Here is a 25,372-nt window from a genome sequence, read left to right as displayed (position 1 = left end):
TGAAGTGGAATTCAAGTTTTGTTGACACACGACTGCGTTTGGCCTCAACGACAACCTGTATTGCTTTATCGATTTGTGTCCACTTCTATCGACGGAAAAGTAATGTTTTCTCTGGTAACGATGTTAGTAGTCAAGTGGCAAAAGAATACAGTAATAGCCCACGTTTCAGAACCTGAATTTTCCAATTTAGCCTAAATAGGTTTTTATATAAATGATACTTAAATTAAAGCAAATTTAGGCTACCAAGGTTCTTAAAATAGGTTCTTATATTTTCATATGAATTTCATCTGAATATACTATATATATTATAAATATCATCTCATAATACAGTATAATGGCAAACACAATAGACATACAACATGGTACTTAAACTTGAAAGAAAAAAAACGTTAGGTCAAGTTACTTTTAAATAGATGATGCTCTCAATTCAGCAGTTTCTACTTATACACTTTCACAGCAACCCCACTGATAAGAACCTAACTTAAAATTTTAGCCTAAATAGGTTCTTATGTGGAGGGGGCTTAAAATGAAAATTTTAGCCTAACAGGTTCTTAAAGCCCCCAGGTTCTTATACGCGGGCTATTACTGTAATTGATAAGACAGAAATAATAGAAGTGATAAAATAACGATCGACTTTTTGCCGGTACACATCTTTCACCGTTTAAAACGGTGTGCTGCGAAATTTCCTTCATGCTTTGAGTCTCTTCTGTGAGCATCATTTAAGGTTCTACTTGTGGTTAGTCTCCCTCGCAACTGTTCTGTCTCGTCACGCAGGACCGTTGCGTGACGAGACACAGAACGGCTGCGAGGGTTTGTGGTATGCCTCGCCAACCTCGTTCCAGGAGAGAACCTGGGAACTAGGTTGATGCCCCACTAGGATCACTGTTTTATAATCGCGCAAAAATATCGACTTCCTCGGGGGAACGTCTATTCATGTATGGGCAAGTTGATTTAGCACCTTTTTTTTTACCTAAAAACGAGAAAAGCTCCCTGAAATAGCCTCTTCACTAAAGCATTAATCTTGATGACGATTGCACATAGCCGGTTGAGAAATACGTTTATTTCCAAACTGATGGATACATAACAGGCAAAATAAATGTCACTAACCTAATAACAACCACCTTTACTAAAAAAAAATTAAAAAAAAAAAAAAAAAACACCGTTGAGCGTAGAAGGTACGCGAACAGTCTTTAGTACAATAGAGCTATTTACAAACAGTGAGGTATATTAACAAGTAAGACAACTTCCTCAAAGAATGCTTATCAAATACCTGTGACTAACTTGTGTACATCCAACTCAAAGCTAACCACTATACTGGACGCTTAAGATAACAATGATTATCAATTATCTGCGTGTTTTATTCACTACGACCAAATTCGAACAGTTCCGTCCGATCCACCGCTGACCAGAAACTCGCCGAGCCTGTCAAACAGCACGCTTTGCACTGCATCCTCGTGCGCAGTCAGCTCAGTGGCCTGGCCTGTTGCTACCTCGATCATCTTCACTGTCCCGTCATTGCTTGCGACCCCTAGGACAGTTCCGCTGGGGTCAAAGTCCAGACGGTTGGCGGGGTGAGGTCCAAGGTCTAGGGTAGTCATGCAGGCTACTGTGCGCACGTCCCACATTTTCACCACTCCGTAGGCATCGCAGGAGGCTACAGTATCACCCTGCGTAAACAAACAGAAAAGTACTGTTATAATATCATGGGTGACAAATTTCTCCTTAATTTTGGCGCGAAATTTCAGCGTAAATTTATAATTTCACATGTGAAATTACAAACTGCAATGGCAACGTTTCCTATATCTCAGTGAAAAGATGGCGTCAAGGTTTAAAGATGTTACGGATGAAAGAAGTTACGGCATCAAAGGACGCTACAGAAAACCTTAATACGCGAAAGAGCACAATTAACTGAGTGAGGGTTTTTGAGAACTAGTGTGACGAAAATGGCCTTGAAAAAAACCCTGAGACGGTTCGTCCTGAGCAGTTGGATAAAGTACTCGAGCAGCACTCGAGCCTGCGTGCGTAAACAAGACGGAACCGACCACGATTGTGAGCGTAATTTGTCGCCCATGATATTAAAAGGTAATCAAATGGTATACTCGTGAAATTAGGAAATAATTTCACTTGCGTTTTTTCATTCTAATACTTTCGCCTAAAGGCTCGAGAAATTATTAGAATTTTGACAAAACGCAAGTGAAATTATTTCCTAATTTCACTCGTCACCAAAACCTGTGGACTGATTTTCGAGCAGCGCCTACACGGGAGATGTTTTATTAGCAAAGTGACGCGAGTCTTTCTCGCGGCGAAAATTTCACATGTAGTGACCCGCGCCCAGGTGACGCGCAGAAGCCGAAAGTCGACAGAGCTGAACTTTCCGCGACAAAGCGCAGGATTGTTGCATCGCCTGTGCATTTAACAGCGAGTTGGCGACGGAACAGGTTCGAAAAAAAAAAAAAAAAAAAAACTCGTCGACCGAGGAAGCAAAACAATGCTCATAAAGCCTAAAGCCGCCGTTAAACGTTGAAACTCTAGTTTTTTTCACCACTGCGAACGTTGCGAGCCGTTGCTGAAGTAGAAAGCGGTTCTACTTTTCGTGAAACTTGTCTCGCAACGGAAGTTCGAAAATGTTTCACGAAACCGACCACGTTACACGGTGCAACGCCTGCTGAAACTTGTCCCGCAGCACCGTTGCACACAAGTTTCAGCTAAAAGTTTCAACGTGTAACGGCGGCTTAAGCTTTAGAGTTTATTACTATTCCTACACATTAAATCTATTATCAGAAATCTAGCAAGTATGACGGAAGGACTGCAGGTGTGATCAACCTACCTTCAGGTTGAACACCACATGATTACAGGAATGCATGTGTCCATAGAACGTTTGAGCACACAAACCCTGAAAGCAAGCAAATAACACTGTATTAAAACAACTGCGACGATATTACTATTACACCAAAGCGCTTTTCAATTCAGTAACGTAAAACAAAAATCATAGTGATTTAAAATTGCTCTGGCCAATCACAGCAGACGTAAAAAGCGCAATGAGCCAATCAGAATTCGATGCATAGACGTGTAACCGGCGCCAAGCGCGGGAAAACGCGTGCGAGCAAGTCACGATAAGTTTTGGTTTGGCTTCTCATTGGTTGAGAAAATGGCGCGAATTTTGCTAACCGCTCACAAAGTGTAGTAAAGTAAAACCAAGCAAATACGAAATTACTTTCGACACTCAATATTTCTAAAAATAATAAAAAAAAAGCTTTCAAGTACATACATGTAACAATGTATGGAATTATTTCCAACTGGAAACTTAATCATCTCTGAAAAGTGCGTAGTTACCCCTAATTTTCGTTTTGAATTTCAATAACACTTGTTCCTCATTTCTCTCAGGGTTAGCCGCGCATGTGATCACGATAACGAACGCGAAAAATGTTTCCCGCCAGGAGACTGCACTCGCGCGTCCCGTTTCCTCCCGGGGAACGATTTTAGCACTCGCTCGCGGGATCACACGCTCAACTAGAGGCTGCACTTGCTGTTGGCAGCGTTACACCCTGTGCCCAGGCCTTGCTTTTTGTCAGGGGGCAATACACCTACATGTAAATTTGAATGAAATTTGAAGAGGTTTTTAGAAGGGATAGAGGAAAGAAAATGATTTTTGGAACACTAACAGACAGTTGATACCAACGCAAGAGCATCCCAGATTGCTAGTGGACTAACTTGGTGTCCGTCTATTAATTATTAACTACAAATTCCAATTTTAAAACTTCACTAAATCTTCAATATTTCTTATTTCTCTCAATTTTACCAATCTTTCCAGAAAAACTACTCCTCCCAAATATGCCCAAAAATCACCCAAAAATTCAAAAAATACCCCACAACACAGATTCACGATATGATGATAGGGTTTTTGGATTGCTTAAAACGCGAACGAGATATTTCCATTAAAGCCATGTCAAGTGGCGGAAAAATGGCGTTCAGGTGTAACTCCCCCTTAAGTTCCTCGTTTTTTCCTCACACAGAAATAGACCCTTCTTACCGTTCTTGCGTCCCACAGGGAAAGCGTCTTGTCCGCCGAGCAGGTTAACAACGTATTTGAGTAAGGCAAGAATACTATGCTGTTCACAGAGTCTGCATGGCCTCTTAACGTGTGTCGGCAGCGCTCACTGGAAGCCAAACGAAAGATAAATTACAACCCGCAGTCGATTGTCTTTTTCGTGTGTTTAGCTCTTTCTCTCGCAAAAAAGGGAAGTGCTTTGAGCTCGGAGCGCCCGACAGGTACCCTCTTCGAGTGGTGTTTATTACGCTGTAAAAGGCGGTCCTAACGTTTGAGTCTGTGCAGAAACGAAAGCTTCTTAGCAGTACTTTTCTGTGGTGCAGTTCATTATACTGTACAAGGTGGTTCTAACTTTTTATTCTGTGGATAAAATCCTAAAGTGTGATCATTCAAATGAAAGCTACTGAGCAGTACATTCCTGTGGTGCTGTTTATTATGCTGTGCAAGGTGGTTCTAACTCTTGAGTCTGTGGATGAAATCCTAAAGTGTGACCATTCAAATGAAATCTACTGAGCAGTACTTTCCAGTGGTGCTATTTATTATGCTGTAAAAGGTGGTTCTAACTTTTTATTCTGTGGATAAAATCCTAAAGTGTGACCATTCAAATAAAAGCTGACAAGCAATACTATTGCCTGGTTTACTCTGTTTCATTGCATGAACGACATTTAGCCAAATGCATCAAGCTTACCTGTTGATGTCCCAGACCTTACAAGTGTTGTCCATGGAGCAGGAGGCCAGGAAATCACCACACGAGTGCCATGAGCACCCCCACACAGCATGGGTGTGGTCCGTAAAGGTCAGCACACATTCTGCTTTGGAAAAATCCCAGATCTTTACCGTCCCATCTCCAGATGATGTGGCTAGACGAGCACCACTGTAAACAAACAACAGGGAGCTTTAGCAACGACGACGGCGATGGCAACGAGAACATGAACAAAGCAATAGACTTAATAACCAAAGCAACAACTCTGCACGTGCATTACACGTTTTGGTGCATCTCTGCCGTCACTGCACTGCTAGGACGTGAAATTTCCTGATGGGAGGTATTATGGAGGACGTAAACACACGACGACCACATTTTCTATCTCGCGGAAATTTCACCTGCATTTGACACAGGGATATTTTTGCGCGGTTCAAAACTATGCCTTGAAAGGGGTGATTCACTAAAAATAGCAATTAACTTATTTTTAATAAGCAATGGAAATATTAAATCAGTTAAGGACAGTGCCTACTTTAATTTGTTACTGCACATCTTGAGATACTACTTGAATTATTGTTGCTTAATTATCTCTGACAAATGCGTGGTTAACCCCAATTTTCCTTTTGGATTCTGATAGCCCTCGCGCGCAAAAAAACTTCGGTATTAGTAGGCACCGTCCTTAAGCCGTCACTCAGCACTGAGTAAAGGTAATCATTATTTTTTCCAGTTTTCCTAAAAAACAAAAAATAGAAACAACTACTGAGAACAATAAAAAAGTTAATAACAATCTGCACTGTACCCGGGGTGGAAGTCACAGTCTGATAGCCAGTCCTTATGGCCTTCACCGGTCATGATCACATCACCACTGCAAAACAAAATGTCCAATGAAAACATGTCCACTTTTTGTAATGAAGTGGCCTACTTTTTTTTGTTTAAAACTTTACTTACAAACTATATCATACAGACTTTGCAGACTTAACATTGAAACCTTATTCGAACTGTTTTAGATTTAACTTTCATTCTAATAATAATTACTGAAACTTGGAAGCTTTTGAGCAGTGCTTTACTTACAGTGCGACGCGCCTTACCGTGGCCACCCAACAAACTTGTTTTACAAGTTAGCCAATCAGGATCATCAAATTTGATTAACGGTCATGCCTCCTTGCAAAGTCCAACAGGCAAGTGATGCAACAACGAATTATTAAAAAGATGTCTTATTGTATTTTGGTCAACTTGTAAAAAAAAGTTCGTTGGGTGGCCACGGTAAGGCACGTCGCACTGTAAGGATGTTGCCCAAAATAATGTGTTGTTTCTGAAATGTTTTGGATAAGCCCATCTTTCCACTGGCACACACAGAAGGTCCAACAGATTCTTGAACACAGCTGACTTGCTGGAATGGCCAAGGTGGGATTGAGGTGTGGGATACCTTAAGTGAAGGGTAAGATTCTATGACAAGAAAAGTTATATGGGAAAAAGTATTGAATTCCATCTCAGGAAGCAAGATTTCACAATCCCAATTATTTTTCACTATGAGGTGCAGTGGTGCATCAAAACAACAGAATACATGTAGAACTGACAACAGAATCAGGGGCACCCAACGGATCGTTTCGGTAAATTATCTGTTCGGAAGGCCCTTAATCCCCTACAATTTTCTAAAGGGAATTTTCACCACGAACTTTTGTGATATGGGAAATTTTACGGTCTAGTGTTTTCGGATTGATAAAAAGGTTGTTTCGGAAAAAAGGTCGGCTAAGATTTTTGGAAAGGAAATAAGACCTAAGGTTTTCGGAAAATGGACAAAAATGCCCTACTAATTTCGAAAAGATTCAAGTTCCCCTAGAATGACCGAACAGATAAAAATATTATAGCGCTGCCTAAAATGAACCTAAAGAGCTTTAAAGCCACTCCAGATCGCCTTAAATAACGTTTCAAAGGATCTGAGAGAAAATTGTCGTTCGGTGCCCCTGACAGAATGGCAGAACAGACTTGATGATAGACCAGGGTAAACTTGAAAATAGAACTTGTAACCCCATGGCCAGGACAACACAACTGACTTAGTGATACAGCATAGTCAAGAACAGAATACACTTGAAAATAGAACAACACAACAAACAATAGAAAAGCTCAACAGACTTAACAATAATATTATAATGATTAATACCAAACCTACCAGCATGTGTGTAGGATTAGCCAAACTTTAATTTGGAGAAGATGGATTATAAAACCCTATTTCAGGCCCCCTTTATAATAATATTATTGATGACTACTGTTCCCTTACCTGGGCACCGCCCACATCTTCCAGCTCCAGTCATCACTGACTGTGGCCAACACTTGTTTTCTTGGATGTAGGGCCAGTCTGTTGGTAGAGAAATTTAAGTTCTGAACATTAAAATACACAAAATATTATTAATGCAGTAAGTGCCATCTATGTGTTGTAAATCTGGAGGTCCCACATGTGCATCTCTCAGGGGTTGTACAATACAGTAGGACCTGAGTTCAACTCCAACTGACAAAATTTATAATCCACCATTTGGAAATTTATAGTAATACATGTATGTATCTTAAATTTGCATTTTTATGTTGACTACATTCATCAGACAATATTAAAATAATTCAAAGTGATCTAATTTATTTAATCAGATTCAGGGCTGTCAGTAAGGGCTGAGGAAGGGATTTGTCCACATCTTCCCCACCCTCCTCCCTCCCCAACCCAGCCTCCTGTTCCACCCCACTAAGAATCCCTGGCTACTCTTTTCATTTCTCACCTACAGTTACTTATGCAACTTAAGCTATTGCGAAAAGAAAACCTGAAAAAAATTCAGGCTTGAACAGGATTTGAACCCATGATCTCTGCAATGCTAGTGGAAAGGATATAATTGCTCGTTTATTTCCTCTTACCCACTAACTGGTAAAGCGTGAGCACTGATGGTGTGTGTCAGCCTGAATCCGCCTGATCTTGTCAAGTGTGCTGATGGACCTCGGTGATGAGCAAGTTGAGGATTTACTCGACTGTCAACAGGAAACTCGGAGTCCTGCGATTGCACAAAGTCAGATAATTAAATGCTAGAGCAAAGTATTTCTTAGAGTAAATTGTATAATTATATAAATGCAGCAATCACCTTTTACTTCTCAATTCCAAATTCATTCAAACTTTGTGTCTTATTATAATGTAATGGAAAACCTTGAGATTATTTCTACATGTAACTGTATCATTGGTACTTCCCAGTGATGCTGCTTGTTATGCTGTACAAGAAGGTGATTCTAACTTGAATCTGTGGATGAAATCCTAAAGTGTGACCATTCAAATGAAGCTACTGAGCAGTACTTTCCTGTGGTGCTGTTTATTATGCTGAACAAGATGGTTCTATCTCTTGAGTCTATGAATGAAATCCTAAAGTGTGTATGACTATTGACACTTTGGGGAAGAACTTTCAGCTCATGATAAGTATGGCGTCTGAAGTGGGCCTTAGTTATGAAGCCATTACCTTTAAACATATCACATATTTTCTGTGCATAGCACATCATACAAACCTTAGGATGTTTGCTCTGGGATGTTGGTTGAGGCCCAGCTATATTTTTCTGAGTGTCCGCAGGGCGATGTTGTGACACCTTTTTCAAGGACTCGCCTCCTTCAAGGAAACAAAATAAGACATGAAACAATGATCTGCCAGTAATCAGATACCAACGTCATGCACAAAGGACTCTGGGATAGCCAGGGGAAAACATTGTACGCTGAAATGTATGGCGTAAAGTTGTATAATATTATTTTGTCAAAAGCGGTGATTTTGGACAAAGAATAACACATTTTTGCTGTGATTTTGTGATAAGTGGAGGTGACTAATTTATGTTGGTGCATGGAAATTATAAGATTTTGTGTGATTAATGCGATAAAATCTATCGATAAGTTCTCTTTCTTGGATAAGGTTGACTAATGTGAATGTATAACTGAATCTACATCAAGTAATTGTCTTGAAATAGTACAACCTTAGGTATGAATTCTCGAGGGATTGACACAATGAAGCCTTTTCAGTTGTAATTACGTGTGATGATATTTACAACGAGTACAATTGAAGGGCTGGGGGCATAACCGCCTTATGTCGAATGTTGGGCTTTTTTTTTTTGCGGATTTGTCTCAATTTTTGCAAGTGGGCTTCGTTTTAGTCAACAAACACAAACATTGCCCTGTATTTTTTTTCGTTGGTTTGCTCTTCGTTTTCGAGAAAAAACGTATGCAAAAAAACTCAGTTTTCCTAGTGGCATCTTTTGGAGATCTTTTGTTGAACGAGAAACAATAGAAACCTTTTGTTTCGCTGAACAATGAAGTCAGCGAAGCGTCGGATTAGCCGCTCGCTGTTCGAGCCGATACAATAATGTGTTGGTACAATTGAAGCACTTTCATTGTTGTTGCTTCGTTGGCGCAAGCCCAACATTCGACATAAGGCGGTTATGCCCCCAGCCCTTCAATTGGAACTATGCCCAGTGATGATCATTGTGCAGTATGGTACTGTATATATGGGGTTGACAGGACTGCGCGACTCTCACGAGTAACTGTCTTAGCCTAAATAAAAGTTTTCCCTCATGGGTATACCTTTTTGAGAACAGCCTCTTCTCTATAAAATGAGTGGCCAGTGTCCCCTGTAAATTTTCACTTAGTGCTGGATTTTCTTGTTATATTTAAATCCCATTATTTTATGGTTTGGAGGATTTGCGCGATCCAGTCTCTTTCGCATGTTTGGTATGTTGATCTCAAAGGTCATTTCTGGGTTATGCGTTCTGTTTAATAGCAATCACAACAGGGTGTTGATGAGTACTTATGTCATCTATAAAAAAACATAAAACGAAATGCAAGGCATGATCAGACAGCTAAAATGGGTAATTTTATTGCCCAATATTTTGGTTAGACAGTCTTGTTGTTTCTGTTTAGCGACTGTCGTTCTTATGCCCTTTGTGGCATTTGTTTCAGGTTTGGTATGGCTCATTTCAGTGCGTCCGGCATAGCCTCTCTTTTTATCTCTGTATTAAAGGATAGGATACGAACCATGTAATAAATTATCATTGTCTTGCAGCTTTTGTGTTGCTGAGCCCGGCTATTTGCTTTTGTACGTGGCAAGATGTTGTGTTTCTCATCGTGGCTATTTGTCTTTTGATCCTTTCTTTAGCATATTGTAGCTTCTTTAAAAGCTATGCAATGCGTAAAATTGAGGGTTTAAGTCTGCTTTAGTTACGGTTGTGTTTTTGTTATTGCTTCGCTCCGTTCTGTAAATGGTGGGTTTGTGTTGCAGGAGCTAAGTATTTTCCTCCTATGTTTTGATTACACCATAGAATGATTCAGCAATTCCTCTGTGTTGGCATTCTCGTTGCTGAGACTGGCGTGGGGGGATTTCCCAGTGTTCTCTATTGTTGGTTTCATTCTTCCACAGCGCAATAACTCTGTAGAGGGAATTTGAAATTGCTTCTATCGAGCTACTGCACTGTGGAGGGAATCCATTCCCTCGCAAAACAATTTCTCACCATATTGTGGGGGTATTATTAAAATAAAGTCAAGCAGCCATGATAAATGTTATAACACACACAACTAAAAAAAAAAACAAACAATCTTGACACACAAAATTACAACTGGAAAGGCTTTATATTTGTTAGACTTTCATAGATTTGGTAGATTTCACAATCAACCTTACTCAAGAAAGAGTAAATCACAAAAATTTTACAATTTCAATGCACCAACATTACTGACACCTCTGCTTCATAAAATCATGGCGAAAATGTGTTATTATTTGTTGAAAATCACCACCTTTGACAAAGAAACACGTACTTTACGCCATACGTTTCTTTATAGTGACTTGCAATGTTTGCCATCTGACGATCCCAGAATCCTTTGCACATAACATAGGTCTCTGATTACTGGCAAATCATCCATTGAAGGGATTGGAGTTTAACTGTCTTATGGTGATTTTCTCATAATTTTACTTTGCAAGTGGCTTACAGTTGAAGGGCTTGCGGCATAACCGACCTATGGTACATTAATTTGCTCATTTTTTAGTTGTGTTGGGTCAGATTTGCTGGATTTTTTATACATGTACAGCTGCATTGCTTTAATTGCAAACTAGTCGCTAAACAAAACCTTTGAAGTGACTGAAGACACAAGTTCGCGTATCTTTTAGTGCATCGCTTTGCAAACTCGTCACTAAACGAAACCTTTGAAGTGACTGAAGACTCGCTTTTTGTAACATAAATCATCTCTTACATTTGTGCGCGAATCAAAACCTTTGAACTGAATGAAGACAACATTATTTCGAATCACATAATTAAACCCTTACAAAATTATGCGAACATACATGTCCAGACGGAATCATCCACTGTTGGAACGGGCCGTTTTAAAACTGGCACAGATAAACGTATCACAAGACAAGTGCGCGAGAAAATGGGTTGTTTTTCTTCTCGTGAGAAACTCAGTAATGTTCCAAAATTTCTGCTTCAGTGATTCTTGCAAGATGAGATTCTTGTATCAAGAGATGAGTGTCGCACAAATTGAGAGACGTGACTCGTCTCCCGAGAAACGAGACGAGACTGGTAACTTACTTTTGAGTGGTACATGTATGTAATACTGTATGTGCATGACCTTCAATTCTGGAATTTAGGAAACATTGCTCTGAGATCTTTTCCTTTTTTTCTGCTTCGTTTGGAGTAAAAACTCACAATTAGGATACAAAATTATTTTTACTATTATTTTAACAAATCGACAGCAGTTTTCTATGGTCTATACTCTTATAGACCATCCAATGACGTCAAAAATGTTCAAAACTCAAGTGGAACCACGAGCCACAGGCGAGTGGTTTCACTGCCAAGTTTTGGGCATTTTATGGCATCATTTTATGGTCTATAACAGTATAGTCCATAGAAAACTGCCGTCGATTTGTTTTTTACAATAACATGGAAAAAGTACGAGCGGAATTGGCTATTTTTTTCGTTGAGAAAGCGCGCATGTTACATCTGACGTCATTTTTATTGTCTGTACTCTTATAGACAATAGCTACGAGCCAATCAGCGCGCGGGAATTTGGACAGTTATATTTGTAAAAATCAAAATGCAAACTAGAGGATAAACATCCAAGCAATGCTTCCTTAATGAATTGAAGGCTACTTGCAAAACATCTGGTGAATTTGAGATAAAACAACAACTGTGAACAACAAAATCAAAACAGCTAAAATGCACTTGAACTACATGTATATAGGTTGGTTATGACTGTACATGTCCAGAACTTTAAATTTATACTAAAAGGTTATTAAGCACCATGATATTATTTTGTATCTGAACATCATTTTGGTGAGGACTCCCCTGAGGAGTGCTGGTATTCCCCTCCCCCTCCCCCCTTACAACACATATCACTTCACTGCCCAGAGTTCTTTATATTTATTGATGCATGATGATTATTAAGTCCTAAAAAAGTGGACCGGAGTTTTATCCAAAATGACAGCTCAAATTAGACAAACTTTAAAAAATACAAGGTAAAATGTCTTGTGACTAAAATTAATAGTAAGACTAGTTTTTGTTCTAATTATGTTTGTTGATACACAAACCTTGAACAATCTCTGGTTGAGTCCCTCCAACTTGATGAAGAGTTGTTTGAAGTCCTGTCATCTAGAAAATTATATCAGCAAAAGTTAATAATTATAATAATTATAATCATACATTGTATCATCCATGCAAACATGTTGAACTTTTCTCCAATTATTGAAAACAAAAAACCCACAAAATCTGAGTTTACAAAGCTTCTGTATGGTGCAAATAGTTACTGTTGTGAATGATTTCTGAAAGTGCAACACCCTGTAAGTGGTATCACTCAGTAAAAACAGCAATGAAATTATTATTAATAAACAATGAAAAGATTAAATCAGTTAAGGACGGTGCCTTCTTTTGTTACTGTGCATACGTTCTGCGCATCTCAAGATACTTGGGTTTCCTGTGGGTGGTGCCTATAATCTAACACAGGGAAATTTTTCCGCGGTTTAAAACTATGCAGAGAAAGCAGAACTTAGCAAGTGCTCTTGGTATCCAAAAAGAAAATTTGGGGTAACCATGCATTTTTCAGAGATAATAAAGCTTCAATTTGGAAACAACGGCATACATTACTTGGTATTTTTAATAATAATAATAACTGTTTTTTAGAATAATTGTTGCTTAATTATCTCTTAAAAATGCGTGGTTATCTCGAATTTTTGTTTTGGATTTCAATAGCCCTTGCTAATCTGCTTTCACTGCATAGTCATAAAACCACACAAAAATACTTCTTTATTAGTAGGCACTGTCCTTAATTGCTCCAGTAAGATGCAGATGTGGGGATGGGGGGGGGGGGGGGGGTAAGTTCACCTGCCCAACAGCTCTGTCTCTTTCCAGTTTGGTCAGCATTTTTTCTTTCATAGCCACCTGCAGCAAAGAATGTACCATGTCATAAATTTTAGTCCAAACACATTTGTGGCCATTTTACATTTTTTAAAGAACTTTTGAATAATACAATTATACTACATGTAGTAAGTCTGTCAAGATTAAGGCCATGATTCATCTCATCAGCATGTACAGCTGTGCAGTGTACACCAACAGATCATGGGCCCTGAGGTGACACAAGTGCATAAAAGAATGATGATGATGATGATAATGATGATGATGATCAAGATGACGATGAATGATGATGATTTTTCACACTCATTTCATTTTATTATTTGAATTGACATACTGGACTGTCTCTAAATTTCTTCTTCCCTCCTTGCCAAAACTTGATGGGGAAGAGATGCACTGGACAGAAGCTTCAGGGTAAGGGAGTTGTTGCTGGATCTGTAAATCTTAATCCTGTCTATCTGTCAAAAGTGCTCTTAAATGTGTAGCCCTGTTTAAGACTATATGACAGGCTTTTTTCCATCAGGAATACTTTTTATGTGATAATTGTGCCTGCATGGTGCTGATGTTGGTACCAGGGAGTCATACAATTGTTAAACATGTTTTCGAAGTCAGATTTAATTTGGCTGTAAGTTTGAAAAATTTATCTATAATCAGCTCAGCCGGATCAATGTTACAGTGCGACGCGCCTTACTGTGGCCACCCAACAAACTTTTTTTACAAGTTAGCCAATCAGGATATGGGAATTTGATTAATGGTCATGCCTCCTTGCAAAGTCCAACAGGCAAGTGACACAACAACGAATTATTGAAAACATGTCATTTTGTATATTTTTATGAACAAGGAGGATGATATCCTGATTGGCTAACTTGTAAAAAAAAGTTTGTTGTGTGGCCACGGTAAGGCATGCCACACTGTAATACCTTGACAGTGATCAAAATAGGAAAAGTCTCATTTATTTACCTCATACTTATGTTTCAGGGTCTGCAGAGTAGGCTCATAAGAGGAATAGTGCTTCTTCAGTCTGGAATTCAAAGAAAATACCATTTAAAAATTAAAATGCAAGCACTTAAATTATTAAAAAACAAAAAACAAAAAAAGCTTGCCATATGCATTAAGAGCTGATAAGGTTCAATGCAAAACAAATCATTTCGCAATCATTAAACTACTTTTTTGACTTTATGCACAAATAAAAATTTTTGAGAACTTCTTGTTTCTTGATTCTCGATCCTCATTTATCCTTGATCCTCATTTCTCGCATCTCCAAACTTGAAACTCTCAACATTCAAGACGTGAGAATCTAGTTTCACGGATCGAGTCGAGACTGTCAACTTACTTTTGAATGGTACTGTGCAAGGTAATAAAATTAACTATAATTTTATTTATTAACAGAATAATGAGATACATGTTAGTAGATTGTTGTAATTAATTACTGGCAAGGGCGAATTTACCTTTTTATGTCAGTAATAAGTCGGTTCTTTTCTTGGACAACTCTTTTGTGGTGCATGCGGTGAAAATCTCTTTCCTTCTTCAAACGGACAAAAGTTTGCTTTGCCTTTCTGTGGAAGATGTAAAAATAAATTATCATTAATTAATTTAACTAGGTCGAAGTTGATTTAATAGCACTTATCTTTACTATATATATACAGTCAGAATTACAATTGTACATATATGTAGCCTATTAAAAGGTCAACCGGTGCACTGCAATTCACTTACTCCGCAGCCTCTTTGAACTTCATCACATCCTGTTGCAGCTGAGTAACCAGATCATCTAACTGCTGGTTTCTAGCCAGGTAACAAACAAAATAATTTTATAATAAGGTTACATAATTATGTAAAATGCGACAGTAAATTAAAATATGTAAATTAAACCTCAAAATATAATTACATAAAAAGTTGACAGCTTACTTTATGTAAATATCTGGGACAACTCGGACATCCTCCTCATTAAGCATTCCTTTTTGTAACAGCTCATACCTGGGAGGCAAAAATAATTTAAAAAAATATTCCAGACTGTATTTCTGTTTTAAGTGACAGAGTGTATAACATAGCTGCAATCTTATGGTATCTCATTTATTGATTTAAGGGTGTCTAAATTGGGTAATCAAACATTAGTTCCTTATGGAACAAAAACATATTATTTACATGTATACATGTATCTTCCAGTTGTTGAAGGAACATACAAACAGCCACAAACACAACTTACAGTAGTGGGTATACATGTATTTTTACATTGCAACGCGCCTTACTGTACCCATGGCCACCCAACAAACTATTTTTTGCAAGTTACCCATAAAATACAAAACAACATGTTTTCAATAATTTGTTGTTGCATCATTTAATTGCCTGCTGGACTTTTCAAGGAGGCGTGAATGTAATGAAATTTGCGCATCCTGATTGGCTAACTTGTAAAAAAAGTTTGTTGGGTGGCCACGGTACGGCGCGTCGCTCTGTAAGCATTCTCATACATTAATTGCCATAAATTTAGATCAACTCGAATAGCTATTACTGCATTAAAGTCTGCACGGCTTGTGGAATATTTTTGTGGCCCTAACAACTTGCAGTTTAAACAATTTGTTTTGATTGTTCAAGACAAAACAACAACATAAACATTGCAAACTCACCACTCAGTTTGAAAGCAATCCAGTGTCCGCATCATCCCCATTTTGACAAGAAAATTTCTCACAAAATCTTCCACAATCTCGGGTCTCTGGTTGAGGGAAAAAAATAAGTAAAAGGTGAGGTACATGAACACGTTGTCCTAATGAGTGGATCAAAAAGGTACATGTATGTAACTCAAAATTACAGGTTGCCATATCAGTGAAAATAGAGGGGCGGAGGAGTCTTCCCAAGACCTGACACTGATACACACACTCAGTTTCAGACCCTTTGACATGTACGTCGGACTGTATTTCAAAAAGTAAACTATAAAAGCAAATTGTGTGCCCTAATAGTTCCTGACGTTATCCTAATCCCTGCCCCCCTCCCCCACCCATAGAAGGGATTGGAAATTCCAGGGAGCCACCCAAAGGCCACAAATTTTAATAAACAAATATATCAGGGTAAAGCACTGGTCAGGAATTCCAGAGAACATTAGGGGGTATTAGAAAAAATTCCTTCCATGTACATGTAATGGGTTGGGGGAAGAATGGATATTTTCTGAACTGCCAAATATGGATACACTTACTGTTGTTACTGATGGCTTCACAGGGTCAGCCTTTGACTGCAAAGATAAAAAGAATATTGCCAGCGCTGTAAGTAATACAGCTATTGTAAGTATTGTAAGTAGTGTAGATACTGTGAGTAATTTTGTAAGTAGTGTAATTGTTAGTACTGCAAGTAGAGTAAGCATTTATTGTAAACATAGTAAGAACTGTAATTTAACGTATATAGTGTAAGTTGTGGTTACTATAAATAAATTATCTCTGTGTCCTGTACAGCTAATAAAGATCTTTATTAAATAATAATAATAATAATAATAATGATAATGATCAATAATGATTAACTTCAATTTTCGCTTGCTTATGTTTCAAATAATAATAATAAAATAAAAAGAAGCACAATATACATGTATATAAACTGAAAAGAAATGTAATTTATTTTTTAAACCTGGTGAATGAATGATAGATGTATTTTTTTCAGTCTGAGTGACAGCCTTTAACTTAACGATCTTTACTTCTACTTTAACTTTAACTTCTTACTTCTTCTACTTTAACTTTAACGATCTTTACTTCTGACTTCCTAAATGTCTTGCCCTTGGTTTTTTCCTCTCACTGAGTAAAATTTCCTCATATCTAGAAAATATGCCACTGTATACATACACTGTATACAGGTATGTCTGAATCATTAAATTGTGTGGCAGGTTTTAAGGTATTGAATTAATTCTTTAAAAAGTTAGATTTACAAATACGTACTGCTAACAAAGCATCATTGGTTTTCTCCTGCACAGTGGCAAATGCCGTGTCCAGATCTTCATCTCCGTCTAGTCAGATATGTACAGAAAATTAATTAACAGTCTGAGACTAGAACTTAGTCTGTTTGCTACAGTGTACACATAATTATGATAACAATTATACACTGTTATATATAGTAAACTTCACCTTGGGCTGTCACCTTGTCGTGGTGGTGAGGCTTGGGTGTCTCAATGACCCTAAGAGCTGTGCCAGCTGGGACTCTAGTCCCTGGCAGGTCTAACCATGCCGGATTGGTCGAGGGGTAGAGCCCAGACAAAGAACAGCCCCTGGTCCTCCAGGTTGGGGGCTGGGAGGTGGGCCAATCACCCACCCCCTTAAAACAAAGCAGATTAAGAAACCTAAAACACTCGAAGGCAATCTTCTCTTGGGGCCAAAGTGGTACCTTGCTTAAGTACGCAAAGCATGACCCCCTTGAGCCAAAGCCGATTGGCGGAGTTGTGTTGAAGCCTTATGTCCCACATGGCACGAAGTGGATAGGTAGGATATATACATAATTCGTAGTGGCTATTCCCTTGCAGTGTTCAAGTAAAATAAAAATTGCAGCCCAGGATAAAAGAAAACAAGGAACAAATCCAAAGGTGTGTGCGTAATTGGTGAAGGAGAAAATGTTTGTCTTGTCTAATTCACACTCCACTTCTGTGCTCAGTGATCCAGGCCATAAATGCCCACTTTCTTTGAGGGGTGAATGTATGGAATGGTCCTTGAAAAATGATGGGTCTTGGAAAATTTTCCACGAGTCTCGAAATCTTTACGTCTCAAACAAGAGTCTTGGAATCTCAAACTCGTAAAAAAATAAAGTGGGTCTCGGAATCTCGTATTTTGAAATTTGAATCTCGCAGTCTCGCAAGCCAAGTTGTTTAGTCTGAATGAACCGTTATAAAACAACAACAAGAAAAAAAGAATAAATTATAGTGAAAAAGTATGGCTGCAGGCTGTGAAACATGTAGACTTGAATTCATGAATTCTGCTCATAAATTGCCACATTTCATTGTATGCCTAAAAAAGACTAGAACAAGGCTTATTTCACATTGTCTTACATTTGGATTTTTGATTTGCAGCATCTTGGGCTCCAATCTTTTAAATTAATAGTTACCAAGTCTCGATCTCGGATTTTCAATGAGGGTCTCAGGATCTCGGCGAGTCTAGAATTTTACCATTTTATACCCCTTCTTTGCCACACAACTAGCCCTTGCAAAAACAGTCCTATTTTATTTCTATTTTATGGCTATTTTAATCCTATCACACCTATTTTTATACTATTTTATTCACACTTTATTATATTTTATTTTTATTTTACCTGATAACGAAAATAGACCATCTATTTTATTTGAGTTTTACTTCTATTTTAAACCTATTTTAAAGCAAGATTGAACCAGGTGGTGTATTTTATTTCTATTTTTTCATAACAAGCTGAAAAATAGCTTGTTCAACAGGCTATTTTAATCCTATTTTAATTTGAAACATCACTGTTGCTCAGTAAAATAGTAATAAATTAGACTGTTTTATTTCTATTTTTCTGCACATAGGGTTGACTATGGTCAGTTCCTTTGGAAAATATGAAAAAAATAGGCTATTATAATCCTATTTTATCCATGACAACCTTGAACAAATGGCAAAATAGATTTAAAATACTATTTTATTCCTATTTTTGGAGGTAGATTCTATTCCATTGCAAAATATGTATAAAATAGTCTATTTTAATACTGTTTTATTTCCTATGCATGGTTAACCTATCATATTTTTTCCCTATTTTATTCAGCAATTCAAGCTTGGCTTACAATGTATGTAAAAATGTAATTTTGAGGCAGCTGTTTTGTACTCACACAAAGCAGAACTTTCACTATACACTGGAATTCATAATTCACAGCTTCTTTCTTGTAAGTTTTCTGAACCATGCATACATAAATGGGCAACTAATTAAGACACTGAAATGCATTTGTGAAAACCACTATTACCTTCAATTAATCTCTAGGTCATTTAATGCCAAAAAGATCAGCAAGTTTTGAATCGTAAATCGTTCAAGTACAATGCTAGCTAGCTTTTTACAACGGGCGAAAGAACGGTGGAGTCACTGCACAGCAACAATGGCAGCCATCTTGGATTTCAGTCAGACTGGGAAGACTGGGCATGAACAAAGCTATTTTGGTCAGCAGCCATGCCACTGCAGGCTCGCAGGAAAACCGTTTCATTTCAGATTTTAAGCGGGATTCAAGTTTACAGACATCTTTCCCCTGTTTTTTTACTTCTGTTAAGCTAAAAATGATGTCTTCAAGCAGCATAATGTGGATGACTACTTTAAGAAAGAGGTATGCTTTGATTTAGTTAATAATTTTGATGAGAAACTGCATGAAAATGTGTGATTTTATAAATAAATATAGTCTGCTTGGAATGAGTAGATGTGCTTCTTGAAATTTTATGGCTCGATCCAAATTCTAGATTGTTGAGGTAGACATTCCTTATTTATTTTTAATATACTGGTCCACTGAAAAGAATAAACCATAACTGACTTCAATAACAGTTGAGATTCGCATTACAATTACAAACTATACATTCCTCCAACCTCTGATCATGCCACATGCTTTAGATTCTATGACATTCCGTACACTGCAAAGCCAAATCTGAACTGGATTTTCCATAATATTTATAGCCTTCACAAACGTTTTTAAGGAGTACTTTGTAGCCAGATTAATATCATGTCTTGGTATAAGCTGAAGACTAATGTTCGTCTAATCTTGATTTTGATTCAAGTTGCATGATTAACTTCATGGAGTACATGTATAAGTATTATTTTTTACATGCTCAATAATACACTATACTTTTTTAGCACCATGAGTTAAATTCTGTATACCCTCATATTTTTAATTTACTTATCATTGTTACGGGGGAAAAGCTCACTACAATATGTGTCAAAAATCATACTAACAGCATAGATCAATAAGACAAACTGACTCATAAAGTGCACAATTTTCTGTTTTACTACAGATTGTGAAGGCCATTTACTCGAGACTGCAGCTTCAGAGTCAAGTCAGAAAAAATCCTGATAAAAATGAGCTAAGTCATTTATGGCTGCCAGACTCTTATCTGTTATTGCATTTGACATTAGGAGAATGCATACTTTTCATGTCGCTTTTAAATCTTTCTACATGTGAACGCTGTGTGATTTGGGTTTAGTTGCCATCTTGGACCAGCTGACCAATTGCCTTGATTTCATGCAAGAGCTTTGAATCCCACTGGCTAAGAGAAGTCCCGCGGGTCGATTTTCTGGACAGTCAGTACAATAAAAAATATAATTTCACTGGAGATCAAATGCACGTTACCAAGCTATGATTATTACTGATTCGATTTTGTTATGAATCGTGAGTTATGCTGCTACAACTCAGGAACAATTACCAAATAAAATATTTTTAACTTGCCTAATGCAGCATTGGTCATTGCTTGATATCACAGTTGAAAATGGCAAAGGTGCAATCTTTTTTATCAATCCAATCATCTTTCTTATTTAGCACTTCCCCTTAAACCTTAACACAATCCTAGACAAAGCCATGTTCTGAATGTTTCTTTCCAGAGAAGTTCATTGTGAAATTGTCCTGCTGTTACTCATAACGTTTGTAGCTCAAGCTGGCTGTGGTATACGGTTTGAATGACAAATTCATATAGTGTGCAATGCATGTTATTAACCATCCAGATATACATATGTAGGTAGATGAAGACTATAATTTATTGATCATTAAATTTATGATATGTAATATTGACCAATACTACAACTAAAGCACACCTCCTTTTGAAAATCTAGGCTGAGGATTTAGATACAGTTTGAACTGTCACCTACTTTCAGCCTATTTTATAGCTATTTTATTGCCCTATTTTAAACCTATTTTAAAGATATTTATGCCCTATTTTTTGGTATTTTATCCCTGTTTTATGTCTATTTTAAACCTATTTATATCCTATTTTTCAAGTTTTTTTCCTATTTTATCCCTGTTTTATGTCTATTTTAAACATATTTAAATCCTATTTTCCAAGTTTTTTCCTATTTTATCCCTGTTTTATGGCTATTTTAAACCTATTTAAATCCTATTTTCAAAGTTTTTTCCTCTATTTTATCCCTGTTTTATGTCTATTTTAAGCCTATTTTATAATCAATATTTCAAATTGCATACACATTTATCTCTATTTTATAACTATTTTAAAGCTATCTTTTAGGTAGTTATGACTTGCTGGTTGGTCTATTTTTTTACTATTTTTTGTTTCAAAATAATAGGTTTAAAATAGGTAAAAAAATAACTTTAAAATAGTCTTGAAAATAGAGAAAAAATACAAAAAAAATAGGAAAAAAATAGCTTAAAAAATACATATAAAATAGATATAAAATAGGCACTATTTTCGTAAGGGTAGTACTGCTAATTTTATCAACACAACCACTAGTCTGCATGTAGAGTAGAGACAATTTGGAGCAGTGCCTTAATTGCCTGGACCCTTGATAACTATGCATCACAATAAATTAAAAAAGATAGTTTGTTACCTGCAACAGAGTATTCGTCCTCTAAAGGAACCTACAGGTATTAGAGATGAAAAATACAGTAAATACCCAGATACAAGAACCTATGATTTCAAGTTTCAGGCTGATAAAGTTCTAATACCAGGTCAGCTTACTGAGTACAATCAGAATGTCACTCGTCCACAGGGCGAGTGCTGAGAAATTTAAGTTTCCAACCCTGTATATGGTGCTTTATTGGCCAACTTCCTGAACCTGATGTTCGTTAAATCCACTTGTTCTTATATGCGGGTGTTTACTGTATTATACCGAAATAAGTCTTGGAGTTTGACACAAAAACAGAGCTAATGTTAACAAATTCTGAACAGTTTTCTTAACAGAAGAGGGTCGTATCTCATTTCAGGTGACATATACCTAATGTTTGCATCAGGAGAAAGATAAAATTCTTAAATGCAACCATTCAAATTCAAACCCCTTTTAAGCCAACTTCTGCCATAAGTTGCTGCTCATTTACAAGCAACCAAAATCCAGAAACTTGACAATTTTGCCAGCTAGTTTTGAATGAACAAATGGGTCATTATAAAAATATATGTAAAGGTCAAAGTTAAAGCTTTATATTTACATCATTTGCAAAAAGGCTGGAAGTTGTAAAAGACAACTGTACAATTTTCTACATGTATGATAAAGTAACAACAAAAGCTTCTTGGAATTTAACTGATCACTGTTTACTGTATGCTGCATACTTTGATCTTGATGGAAATTTCAAGTCAATTTAGCATTCATAAACTAATGCACTTTTGTTAGAGAAAAAGTTGTTCCTTATCCTGTCATATTAATCATTTGTATCAAAAGATTCCGAGACGGAATCGAAAGCTTGAATTTCAATATAAATTTTTGATCCCGAAAACGAAACCTTTTTGTTTAATGTACTTTTAGAGAGTAATTATCTGACCTCTTCATAAGCAAACTCATCATCGCTGTCTTCAGGAACTGTCACCTCTGTTAAGTGGGTGTTAAGGAACCGAAAGATAAATAGAACTTAACAGTATTTACGCTAGCTTATAAGTCTCCCACAAAACTCTACAAATGTAAATCCCAGTACACGCTAAATGTTTTTGGCAAACATAATCCTGAAATACAGCTGTTTCGACAAAGGCTGTCGAAAAAAAGCATAAATTAGCATATGCGACAATGCCGAAAGGTAGTCTGGGAAATAACCAATAAATTTCAATGTAAAAGCTCAGAATCCACATTGCCCGCCATCTCAAGTCTTCACTGTATGAATTCTGAGCTTTTACGGAACTGGTCATAACAAGTTTGTTCGAAGAGGACCCACCTTGTCTGGGGTAGGGGGGGGGGGGGGTTATCAAAGACACCACCTATCTCGTGAACATTACCGACAAACTTTTATTGGCTTTAAAATTTGAGATGACACAAAAATATTCAGCTACATGTAGCAAGAGTCAGCATTGCTAGATTAAACAAGAAAAGTGAGGTTTGAATCTTGCTGTCATTTTTTTACTGCTGGATAGAGGGGTGGCTGCGCAATAAAGACACCATCTTTTGAGGTTGAGGGAAAGGGGTGCAGGCAGAGGTCACCATCTATTTTGGGGTTTGGTGGGTCCTGTTCGAGTATAGTAGTTTTGAGCACTTCCCTTACTGAAATTTATTGGGTATTTATTCGCACACACTTCTACTCTATTTTCTGGATTAACTTTTGTCAAAACAGCTGTATATTTGATGGCAACATTGGAAGTGCACCGAGATGTTTCAAACCTTTCTGCTGGTTGAAAACAAACTTTTTATCTAAACCAGGCCAGTGCCGCGGGTGCATTTTATGTAAGCTTATGTTCAAGTAATGATGCGATTACACTGTAAATTTGCCGTTACTCAAAGATTCTGACTCCAGAAACTGCAGCACGGCGTTACATCCCAGACCACTACATAGCGAACCCCTGAGTAACGTAAGCGCCGACAGTTTGTCTAGTCTTCCTTGCAAAACCTCGTCCGCGATCCGGATCAAATAAAACCTTGTCCATTTTCAAGTTTTAGTTACCCTCCTTTACAAGCATGACATCAAGGTATATCCCGGGCAGCTCTACAAACTTCTTCTATAGTAGTCAGCAGAGAGAACAAAAGACTAATAAAGCCGTATTAAGTTCTATAAATTCAAAAAGGATACGTTCTAAGAAGTAAGCTCCCTCTTCGTCCGCCATGTTTTCTCTCTTGCACGTTGCTACGGACGACGGCGAGTTCGCTGACGGGTCACACGATCAGCGGTTTTACGAAATCATTACGTTATGTATGTACCATCGTAATATAAGCAATACGGTCTGAAAGTATGAAGCGATTACATGAGACTGGTGCGAGCATGAATCTACGTTTACATGAAACATGCAGGAAGTTTCTGTTCCTCTTTTTGTGGTCTATTTTATTATGCCGTCAAGGACTTGGTGAAAACTAAAAGCCAACAATACTTGACGAAAATCGAACCTTCCTTTAAAGATAACCCTAAGCATTTCTGGAGTTATCATAAACGGCATTTCTGGGTGGGCGATCTGGTGCTAACTCGGCCATCTCATACAACCACGAGGTAGCTGAAACCCCTGTAGGAAAAGCAGAAAGTTTTAATAAATATTTCTGCTCCGTCTTTCTCCCTGCCACTTTTGGCCTTAACAACAGTGAATAGACTATCAGCTCTTCCACCACCGATATGGAAATTTCGCAAATCGAGGTGTCTGTGGATGAAGTGAAGGAACGCTTGAGTGAACTAGACACAACAAAAGCCTGCCGTCCAGACAAAATTCCAGCACGCCTGTTAAAGGAGTGCAGCGAGCAAATTGCACCCAGCCTGTGTTCCATTTTCATTCATTAACTAAACAAAGGCAAAATCCCTCGTGAATGGAAATCCGCTGATGTCACACCTATCCACAAAAAAGATTCTAGAGAGGTTGCGGAAAATTATCGCCCCATATTTCTTTACTACCCATTGTCAGTAAAGTTCTGTCCAGAACGCTGTGTGGGCAATCGATTTTACACACACGGGAAAGACCTGATAAGCACGTTGCAGAATGGATTCCTGCCAAACCGTTCTTGTGTAACCCAGCTCTTGTCAGTCTTACACACAATCGGACAGTCTTTAGATAAAAACATTCAGACAGATATGATTTATCTGGACTTTGCTAAGGCCTTTAATGCTGTCGATCCGGCATAGCGTTCTTCTGGCAAAGCTGAGGCTATATGGTGTAAAAGGTCAACTGTGTCAACTGTTCTGCTGGTTCAAGGAATACCTAACTGAGCGTACACAAAGGGTGGTTCTTGAGGGTGCGGCCTCACTTTGGTCTCCTGTAACCTCTAGTGTACCGCAGGGGAGCATTTTAGGCCCCCTGTTGTTCACTCTGTTTATAAATGACCTGCCGGATGAAGCTGCTGACGGCGTGAAGGCTGCACTCTACGCCGACGTCACCAAGCTATATCGAAATGCCTCGTCTACAGAACACTGTAACCTCAAACAAGACACTCTCTCAAATATGCACAACTGGTCGCAGCGCAATAATATTAGATTCAACACTTCTAAATGTAAAGCACTAACTGTGACTAGGAAAAAGACCCCGATTGGTTTTGACTGCACCCTCAATGGCACAACCTTGACACCGCGCGTCTCAGAAGAAAAAGATCTTGACGTCATCATAACTAGTGCGCTCTCTTGGGACTCACAGATCCACACTATCACTGCGAAAGAAAACAAGCTTCTTGGTTTGCTC

At 37.8% G+C, this 25,372-nt stretch overlaps 1 protein-coding gene across 1 annotated transcript; it reads right to left on the bottom strand.

Moving 5' to 3' along the window:
• Positions 1 to 1,040: 1,040 nt before the first annotated feature.
• Positions 1,041 to 23,870, bottom strand: LOC146474173 (sperm-associated antigen 16 protein-like). Its single transcript, XM_085117448.1, has 20 exons — positions 23,791 to 23,870; positions 22,561 to 22,607; positions 21,636 to 21,666; positions 17,054 to 17,121; positions 16,327 to 16,362; positions 15,764 to 15,849; positions 15,048 to 15,116; positions 14,856 to 14,924; positions 14,591 to 14,698; positions 14,103 to 14,163; positions 13,116 to 13,172; positions 12,326 to 12,386; positions 8,280 to 8,377; positions 7,647 to 7,780; positions 7,027 to 7,104; positions 5,548 to 5,613; positions 4,737 to 4,922; positions 4,031 to 4,157; positions 2,828 to 2,893; positions 1,041 to 1,667 (listed from the first exon to the last, which is right to left on the bottom strand). The coding sequence occupies exons 1-20, from the start codon at positions 23,822 to 23,824 to the stop codon at positions 1,365 to 1,367; spliced, it is 1,785 nt and encodes a 594-aa protein (XP_084973574.1). The 5' UTR covers positions 23,825 to 23,870; the 3' UTR covers positions 1,041 to 1,364.
• Positions 23,871 to 25,372: the final 1,502 nt, after the last annotated feature.

The sequence above is a fragment of the Pavona decussata genome, unplaced genomic scaffold (genome assembly GCF_977016875.1).
Source record: "Pavona decussata unplaced genomic scaffold, jaPavDecu1.1 SCAFFOLD_91, whole genome shotgun sequence".
Classification (NCBI taxonomy): domain Eukaryota; kingdom Metazoa; phylum Cnidaria; class Anthozoa; order Scleractinia; family Agariciidae; genus Pavona; species Pavona decussata.
Note: the sequence above shows the minus strand (reverse complement) of the source record. Positions and strands in the feature narration are given on the sequence as shown.